The sequence below is a fragment of the Buceros rhinoceros genome, unplaced genomic scaffold (assembly GCF_000710305.1).
Source record: "Buceros rhinoceros silvestris isolate BGI_N320 unplaced genomic scaffold, ASM71030v1 scaffold7387, whole genome shotgun sequence".
NCBI classification, from domain to species: Eukaryota; Metazoa; Chordata; class Aves; order Bucerotiformes; family Bucerotidae; genus Buceros; species Buceros rhinoceros.
The window spans coordinates 8,590-18,334 of record NW_010421540.1 but is presented as its reverse complement, the minus strand read 5'-3'; the positions used below and the strand labels follow the sequence as shown (position 1 = coordinate 18,334).

General features: G+C 50.4%; 1 protein-coding gene across 1 annotated transcript; it reads right to left on the bottom strand.

Annotated features, from left to right (window-relative positions):
• Window positions 1-1,383: 1,383 nt before the first annotated feature.
• On the bottom strand, window positions 1,384-2,301 carry LOC104496561 (G-protein coupled receptor 35-like). Its single transcript, XM_010139694.1, has one exon. The coding sequence runs from the start codon at window positions 2,299-2,301 to the stop codon at window positions 1,384-1,386; it is 918 nt and encodes a 305-aa protein (XP_010137996.1).
• Window positions 2,302-9,745: the final 7,444 nt, after the last annotated feature.

The following is a 9,745-nucleotide window of genomic DNA, read 5'->3' as shown; positions in this document are numbered from 1 at the left end:
AGTCTGTGCAGCCTCCGGTGCGGTTGCAGAGCATGCCCCAAGCAGGCAGCAGTGGGGGCCGATGGCCTTTCTGAGGGGCACATTGGTGCTTGTCCACCCCATCGCAGTGAGCCCAGGGCGAAGGGACCCAACAAGAGAGGTGACAGATATTACATGCCTGCTTGTCCTCTGCGAAGAGTCTAACACTGCTCATCAACATCACTGGAAAGCCCAAGCTGGTAATGACAGTCCCTGGGCACGGGAGAGAGAAACCAGTGTGGCAGTGAGCATTCCACAGGTGTCAGAACCTTTAGAGTCATGTTCAGGAACATGCCTCCGTGGTATTTTGTAGTCATTTTGATGGCTTTTGCTGTCTGTTGGCTCTGCAGTTGCAGTCCCATCTATGTGAGCCAGCTGCCGGGATGCAGACTCTTGACTCCCTCAAGATTTGTGCTGTTCATTCGTGTCTCCAGAGCTCACAGTCCCAAAGGTGACAACAGCAGATTGAGCAGCAGCTGTGGGCTCCCTGAAGGCGGATGTAGATCACAGAGGAAACTGTGTAAGTGGGCAGGGAAGACACTGGAACACTCTGCCTGGGCAGAATTTGGAGGCCGTTTTGGAGATTTTTGAGTGTTTAGGAAAAAAAACCCCTAGTCCTAGGGAGCATTTGAGTGACTTGTCACCCATTCCCCATCTCCCTCAACTTTTCTAGGCTTCTGACTCATGGACAATGCATTTCCCCATGCAAATGTTAAAGCTGTCAATGTGTGCAGGCTGTGGAAACAGGCACCCAGCTGTGTCCAGCTGTGGGGGTGATACTCTGACCTTGAGCTGCAGCCAAGAGGGTGAACCTCGAGGCCAGTCTAGTGCCACCGCACAAACCCGGAAAATGGCAATACATGGGTGGCAAAGGTCTAGACAGAGTTAAAAGGCTTCCCCACACATGGGTGGGAGCACCAGCCTCTTGGCTGCTCTAAGGAGTTGTTGCTGCGCCATAGCTCAGCAGTGCTGCAGGAGAGGATGCGGCAGAAAGACTCAGCTCTGAAATCTCCTGGACTTAGTCTTGCTTTCATCCTAAAAATGATCCTTCACATCTATCTGACCCATTGACTCGAAGGGAAAGGGCAGTCAGCAGCATCCAGGCTGTTTTTCAGAGCCATGTACTTAGTAATATTCCAGTACTACCTGCACCCCCTCAGCCCACCCAAGGAGTATGATAAAAATAGACTGGATTATTTTAACAATGCAAACAACCTGAAACACCCGGTGAGGAAAAACATGGTATGTGAAGCTGTATCTTCTCTTGCTAATACAGACTCGTGGGGTTTTTTGGGTTTGGTGTTTTTCATCTCCCCCTGTGTGTCGGCCCCCTCCCCCCCCCCACTTCCTTTATCAAGTGTGCGTCTACAAGGGGTGGGTTTGATCTGATTTTTCATCTCTGGGTTTGGGCAGTAGAATAGCTTCATGGAACTCCTTGGTCACAAAGTAGTAGCAGATGCTATCCAGGCAGCAGTTGGATGTGGCAATACACTTTATCACGGAGGAGAAGTTCTTCATAACCCGGAGCAGGGAACAGGTAGCGCCAACATTCTCCATTATAAACCTGGCAAGTACCCCCAGGTGGGGTGGCAGAAAACATATTAGAAATACAATCAGATTTGTAGAAATAATGTGAACAGCTTTCTGGACCAATTTCTTTTCTGGTGAATTTGTGTTCAGTTGTCTCTTAAGGTTTCTGATTACTTCTGTGGAGCAAAAAGTCAGGATTGCTAATGGAAGAGTGAAAATGAAGAAAATGGAAAGCAGTCTCAGAGCTGTGGGCATGGTGGTATCCTTGTCAAAGCAGAGAGTGGTGTGACTTTGCCGAAGCTGTAAGGTGGCACCGATTGTCACGGAGACCCACAGAAGCCCACAGAGAAGGGCAGCCTTTGATGGAGACCTGAAGGTCCTGGCTTTCAAGGGATGCTTTATGGCAATGTATCGATCGAGGGAGATAAATACGATGATGTAGATGCTCACTACCATGTTGATAAAATATGTGGCCTCTATAAACTGGCAGAGCTCATCTCGGGCTGAGTTGTTCCAGAGCAAATGAGCCTTGAAAGGCAAGGTGCAGATGATGAAGCCATCTGCAAAGACTAGATTGATCACATATACCCTGGTTTCTGTCCACGTCTTCATCTTGCAGAAGAACACCCAGAGAGCAAGAGAATTAAGTAGTGCTCCAAAACAGAAAATGATGATATACATAGCAAATGCAATGAGGTGAACCTGGTGATACAGCTCTAGCTGTGTGACATTGCAGCTGTTTGACACATTCATTGTCCTGATGTGTAGATGATGTTCTCAGACCTGAAATGGGAAGAAACATGGTAAGACTTTCCTCCTAGCTCCTAATAGATGCATGGATTCTATAAAAAAGGGTATTTAAGTAAACATTGCCCTTGTTATGAATGTGAATTTCAGTCTACGAAGCTGGCCTTCTCAGTCAGCCTGGGATGCATCTTTTGTCAAGCTTCGTTTATGTTTACTCAGTTTATGAGTAACTATCTCAAGGTGCCCTTCCCATGGGATGTGGCAGAGAGTCTTTATTAAATAGGTGATCTTGAATGGAGGGGCAGAATAGCACTTGGAAGAGCCCCACCGGTAACGGGTGCATCCTGTGACTATGAGAACACTAATTCCTCAAGCCAGGCTGTGCAGATGAGGTAAGACTACCCTTTGCTCGGATTTGAGCTAGGCAGGGATTGCAGCAACCACAGCAAAAGCCCAGGACAACCCATGAGCAAAAGCTCTCCCACCAGTTCTGCTGGGCTAGCAGGGTGAAGGGCTGCAAAACAAGGAACTTGCCTTTGAGGGCTGCATGAGATGGTTCCTGTTCGAGGCAGGCATCCGGCTGCCCTGGGAAAGCCAAAGCTGTGGCATATAAATAGCAGATACTCACCCTCTGACACAGTGGCAACTAGATGTTTTGCAAGAGTATTGGTTGTGTGAAGAGTGTGAGTTCATGGGCTGATAAAAATCAACTTTCATCAGCCTTCATCCTGCGCAGAGTGGTTCTACGTGACGTGCAATGGAACAATTCTCTGAGCCGGTGATTCTGTGCACATGTCACTGAATTTCTGCTTGCGTCTAGATGCACTTAAGAAAGAATTCAGCCTTTTACTTTAAAACAAGAGTTTTTTACCAATCTAACTGCTGCGATGCCAGCAGCAGCCTCCATAGTGAAGCACAATGCAGGCAAACCACACTGCTATGCTCTGTAAGGTGAAAGGGCTCTGGCCAACAACCCCTTTGGAGCTGGAGATGTGGCCCAAAGATAGTTCCCAGCGTCAGGACTCGCAAGGGCTCCAGGCCATGCAGCCCGGAGACTTTGGGGAGGAGGAAGGAAATGAGCAGAGGGTTTTAAAGCAGGCCACAGAGCACAGATAAGGTATGGCTGAGCACAGAACATCTTTAAAGAGATGCACTTTGATATGGTAGCATATCCTGTGGCTGCTGGAAATGCTTGAGGAGGTGGTTGAGATGGCTGCAGCATCAGAGGGACTAGGCAGCAACCTACAGCTGCAAGAAAAGGATGGAGATGGTGGTAAAACAGCGTCTTGCTGCTGCTGGAAGACCAAGAAGAGGCTGGGGCTTGACAGACAAGGTTGCCAGTATTGTGGAGTGTGTCCTGCTTTTCCCCAGCTGGGGAGTGCTGGTCAGCAGCTGTCTCCCACCTGGGAGCTGGTGACCGGCTGGGGAGGAAGGCCAGGTCAGGACTCGTTTCTTCCAGCAGCTCAATAAGTAGCAGGCTGCTTCCAGTCCCTTAGCAGAGAGCTTGGAGGAAGAGAAGCAAGGCAGAAGCTGAAGACACAGTGGGTCTTAGCATAGCACCATGGTAGCAAAAATCCAGCATCTTCCCCTTTGCTTCTAGGTAAAGTACCCAGAGAATACCTTGGTGCAAGCACGGAAACCAAAAGGCTCAGGGATGGCAACTCCTGCAAGGGCCCCTCATGACAGGACTGCAGCACCCTGCAGGAACTGGGAGTCTGAGCCTCCCCGCCTCCTCCCAGCGCAGCAGGACCTTGAGCAGCAGTTGGCAGAGAGCAAGAGAGAATGAAACAGAGCGGTGGTACCTGTCGGTTTAATGCCACAGAGTCAGCAGCGGGTCCCAGGAGCAGGACACGTGGGGACTGTGCAGCCACCACCCCGGCCAGGGGAGACGGGCCAGCCAGTGGAGCTGGAGGATGGGCACAGGCTGCATGCACAGGACAGGAGGCCAGCACTGACAGCCTGCTGGTTCTTGAGGGTTTCTATAGCACCTCCCCCTCTTCCTGCGTGGGGGAAGATTCCATGTCAGTTTGATATGGAGTGTCAGTTTGATCTGGAGCGTCAGTCTGCTGACTGAATAAATGGTGACCACACTTTGCAGTGAGGTTTAGCACGTCATCATTCAGCGCTTGCTAAAACGGTGCATGGGACAGCTAGCACCGGTACCCAGCACCTGTAGCTTTGAAGTGCTGTGCTGAAACCGAGGGTAACCAAGGCCAGGAAGATGCCATATCTATTGTTAGATCACCCTGGGCAGCTGCAGGAGCAGGGCTCTCCAGCTGAGTGCTGGACTCAGTCACACTTGCATGGCTCTGGGCAGGGAGCTGGACACACTGAGCAGCTTGGCACGTAGCAGAGGATCTCTCTAGGCTGGAGAGAGTCTCCCCAACCCTCCTCAGATGGAGATTGCTGCACCCAAACAGACCCTTGGGATGGGTTCAGTGCCTGCGGCAGGGATGGAGCAGGAGATGGCCACGGTGAGGCTCCAGCCCACTCTCCTCTTTGAGCACAGGTACAGCCAAAGCACTCAAGAGCTTCAGGCTGGCAACTGAACCAAGACGTTGGCATCTCACATGGGTGGCAAAGAGCCTCACTTGTCGGACCCTGCATCGACAGGAGGAGGGAGAGAGCTGTAAGGCCCAAAGGGCTCAGTGATGGGCTATTTAACTGATGTGTATAACACAGCTAGTGGGGAATTGTCTCACTGCCCTCTTACCTGACCAGATGTAACATGTCTTCATTGCAGTGGTGGTAAGGGTGGTTGGCTGCTCAAAAAGAGTATGATGGGTACTCGCCTGTAAGAGATGTCTGCTGGCTCGAGCTCGGGGAAAGCAGGGGTTCCTTCATCCGCAGAGTGCGAGATAGCATCAAGACAAGCCCACAAGTGTCAGCTCTGCAGAAATGCAGCTGATGGCCCTGGGAGGCAGACTGCACCTTCCTGAACGCCCGCTGCACGCACAGGCCCGCCGCAGCAGGGCTAGACACCCACCATGAGGAGAGGTCGATCCCCCACCATGACTGTGCAGGTGAGCTGTCACCCAGGCAGGTCCGGCGAGTCAGAGCCTGTCAAACACCTGCACCTCCACGGGGCGGCTGTTGCACACCCCATTGCAAGGGGTTGCTGGGTGACATGGTTTAGTGGAGGACTTGGCAGTGCTAGGTTTACTGCTGGTGATCTCAAAGGTCTTTTCCAGCCTAAATGATTTTAACAGTGGGACACCAGGGTGGAAAAAGGTGCTGCTGTGGGGCTGGGCAAGGTGGCAGCTCAGCCCCATGTGCTGCCTGTGTGAGCTGCCAGGGTGGTCCCCACAGATGCCACCATGAAAGTAGTGGAAGGGGCTGAGCCACACTGAGGAGCTCCTACGTGGAACAGGCCAGACAGTTATGAAGGTGTTTCAGATCACATTTGCACAGGACATACATGTGCAGCGCTGTCATCCCAGTGTGCCTCATCACATCCTTCCTCCTCCTGGAAGACTGGAGGTAGCCAGGGTTCACAAACACGTGGCAGAAGAGGACCTCTTGGATGGTGGCAGCCAAACATCACCTGGAAGAAGGTAGGTCTGTGCCAGTAAGGCCAGTGGCACCTGCCTGCAAGCAGAGTGCTTAGCCTGGACACAGGGATTTGCTCCACAGAAGGCTGTGCATGCTGGGTCCTTCTGAGGACCTGTGTATTTTCCTGGCATTTTTCACCACCCTCCTACCAAATGTCACTGCTGGAGGATGCTAAACCAACACAGATTGTATCTGCTTGTGTTTTGCTAAAATACAGCACGCTCGGCGGGACTAGATGATGTGGTTTTGATTGGGGTGTGAAACAGGAGGAACACCTACATGGGATGCTGAGACACGAGACAGCCTGTGTGACCTTTGAAGGTACCACCTTTTCCATGGTCACAAAGCAAAAATGCTCTTAAATGTTAGGGTTTTTTTCCTTCCCATCTCTCAACCACTAACATCTCTTTCCTATATTATCAGTTTGAAAGGTCACTTTGCTGTGCAATCCTTTGGGTGTGGAAGGACTTCACCTTTATTAAAATCCCAAATTCAAAGCTTAATTTATTTACAATTTATATTCACATGTCCAAAGCAAAGGAAAACAAAGATGATTTAAGGATATCACTGTAAAGCCAGCGATGGGGCTGCAGCAATACCCCACTTGTACAACACTGTAGAAATACATCACACAGGAACCTTTGAGGTGAATGTCCTGCACACATCCTGGAACAGATCATTCTCTTTCACCCTTTGAGCCAATATTTTCAGAAGGCCAATGTGCTGACTCTAGAGAGAGAAGTTAAGCAGAGACTACTAGCGACAAAGAGGTATATTTTAATCTCTTATTCATTGCTGCATACCAGAAAAACTCCAATGTTTCTGCTGGAGAGGTGAGCCGTGCACAGGAAGGTAGCAGATAAGCAAAAACAAATGGCAGAACCACATGAAAAAGCAAGATACAACGTGGCTGCCTTGTTAGTGATCACACAAGGCGCTGCCTGTACGTGGCCACTGTTGCTCGGCGCCTGCTGGGGCTTGTGTCCTCAACAGGCTGCGCCAGATGGGAGGTAGGAACTCAGAGGTGGAGGTCCCTGAAGCATCAGCAGTCAGGGACAGCCCCTGCCATCGCAGCAGACTGCTGTGAGAGTCATGGACGGTGATCTTCACTTGATCCCCCAAACACCATGGGTGACCTGTACCAGACCTGCTACCATTGTCACTACAAAACCCAACACGTGAAGTCCTGTTAGGGCTCAAGCACACCATCGGTTTCCAAACTATCTGTGAGGCTCAGGCTGTGCCCAGCTAACCAAGGGAGCTGCCAGCAGACGGTGGATGTGACAGGGCTGTGCTGAAGGACACAGGCATGGTGTTACACCCCAGGAGCACTGTAAGCACCTGTCCCAGCTCCAGTGAAGATCAGTGTCTCATCAAGGATTAAGTGGCTAAATACTTGTTTCCTCTCAGAGACGCACCAGCTCCATCAATAACACCACACAGTGCCGAAGAACGGGTGCCAGAGGGCAAACCAGCTAATGATGACAAATGGCTTTTTTTCCTTCCCGTGTCTGCTACCGAGCATTCAACATAATTAAACTGTGCAATTGGAATAACAGGATTTAAAGCAAATGACGCAACCCTGAGCCTGCTGGGAGGTGTGAGCTATAGAACTGTCTGTGTGTTTATAGGAAATGTGGTATGTCAACGACTGGATTGATGAGCAACCTTTGCAGGACTCCCTTCGAGATTAAAAGCTTAAGCTATGTGTGTTTGCTTTGCTTTTCAGGACAGGGAAGCTTATAAGCCCACCTATAAATGTCAACCTTTCCTTTTTCTGCAGCTGTGCTGACACATTTCACTCGGAGGATAGAACAGAACAGCAAAGGACACAAACCTGGTGGGTGAGCACAGGCCCTGGGAGATGGGCGTATGGCACCCTTGCACAGACACAAAGCACAGAAAATGCGGAGAAACCCATAAAACTGTGCCAAATTCCATTTAACGATGATGTTCATTTGGAGGCTGGGGCTTTCTCTGCTTTGCTCCATTACATTTCTTCTGCGCGATAGCCTTTCACCACAGCTTCCTGCTCAGGAAAGCTGCACATTTCCCCACAGCTCCTCTGTGACCACAATGCATGTTCCAGATGTTGGCGATAAGGACCCTGAGCCTGACATAAACGCACACGTTGTTATGATGTCAATGGCACCTTCTGCCTGCTCAGGGAAGGGTTTCACTCAGTGTTAGTCAAGTGACTTCTAGATTTGCCCAAATGTTGTTGTTTCAATAGTCACAACTGCCAACTTGGGTGTGTGTCCTCCCACCTTCATCTCTCCCTAGTTCTACAGTTTAAATACTTGTGATGGTTTAGAATACTAATTTATCGTGGTATTGGTGGTTTTGGAGAAGGAATGCCCTCTTGTGGGTAGCTGGTCCTCAGGAAATATCACAGGTATCTCCTGACTTCCTTATTCAGCAGGGCCTGTCACCGAACCGTGGTGATGTGACCGACTCCGCTAGCACTCATCCAGGTGCTTTAAGAGAGCTGAGGTGGGTTAAAGCCCTGAGCACCTCTTCCAGCACTGGGCTGTGTTAGCAGCTCAGAGCTAGCCATTTGTGAGAGAACGTTTTGTGGTCACTTGCTGGGAGTCTCCATCTCTGGAGAGGCTCATAGAAGCACATAGAAGCTCATGAGAAATCCCCACCTAAACCTGAGGTTTCTGAGCAAATCTGCCACGGGCACTGTCTAAAATGCACTCTCAACATGCACCCTGTAAAGCAATACTTTACAGAGAGCAAACCCATGAACCCTTGGGTCAGGGGACACGTGATGCTGCAGGTTGCTGGTGAGACTTTGGACAGCTGCTTCGTTCCAGCAGCCCCTCAAACACACCCTATGCATTTCACTGAATCAGTCCTGCCTGTCACTCAAACAGGCACAAATATTTGTGACAGGCATCTCCAGCACCAACCCTGTCCCAAGACCTCCCGCCCTCGAGCTGTGACCTGCTGCCCCACAGCCCCCACATCCATTCATCAGTATGAAATAGTGTCTGAATGACGTGTCTGAAGGTCGTTTAAAAAATTCCGTCATCATTTGCAGCTTCAAGTTTTCAAGTACAGAGTTTGTACACTTTCCAAAATCTGGATTAGCCCCACAGTGTGTGGGCAGGTCCTCAGAAGAGTGACGTTTCCTCTAGACATGTGGGTATTCAGAGCTCTCACAGCCCCTCTCCAGGGAACGGTTCAGTCCAACGTGGGAGGGAAGCAGTCAGCTGTACCAGCACAGGAGCATCTGAAGTCCTAAACCCAGTCAGGGTTATATTTAAGTCCTACACAGACAGTAAAAGTCATTACTGCCTGAAACAATTTGGGGTTTAAAATCCCCAGTTCTGAAAATACTGGCATCACCGGCATGAGTCAAAATACGGAGCAAGCAGCCCTACCAGCGAACAGCGCCCGGTGTTGTACGTGTGTCCAAGTCTACGCCACATGATGATCCCAACCTGCCGCAGCCAATTACCCCACCGAAGCGTCGCCATCCAGGACAGAGCTTTTGCTGTGTTATTTTGGTATTTCCAGATAGGTCTTCTGTAATCAGCACTCGGTACTTGGAAAGCCCGAATGCCAGAGTTTAGAGCCCTGGGTCTTGTCTTGCTGAATTAGTACCCAGTACGCAGCCTTTCCAGCCCAATGGCAGTCCACTGCGGTACTCACGGTGCGCGAACCTTGTGTCTGCTGTCTAGGAGAGATGGACACACATTACTAAAGCTTTGCCATCCTGAGCTGCTTATGTGAGCAGGGGCTGGTGGGGCAGTCTCAAGGCAGAGGAGCTGATTGTCCTGAGAGCAAGCCCGGGAGGTAGCAAGGGCTGCTCTGTTGTTGTGCAGGGAGGGGGAACAAGAGACTGCAGCTTTGTCACGTTATAACCCCCGCGAACGTGGACATTTCCCTC

Excerpts from the sequence above, each read along its gene's own strand:
- LOC104496561 (XM_010139694.1), bottom strand. The coding sequence starts at position 2,301 with ATGAATGTGTCAAACAGCTGCAATGTCACACAGCTAGAGCTGTATCAC.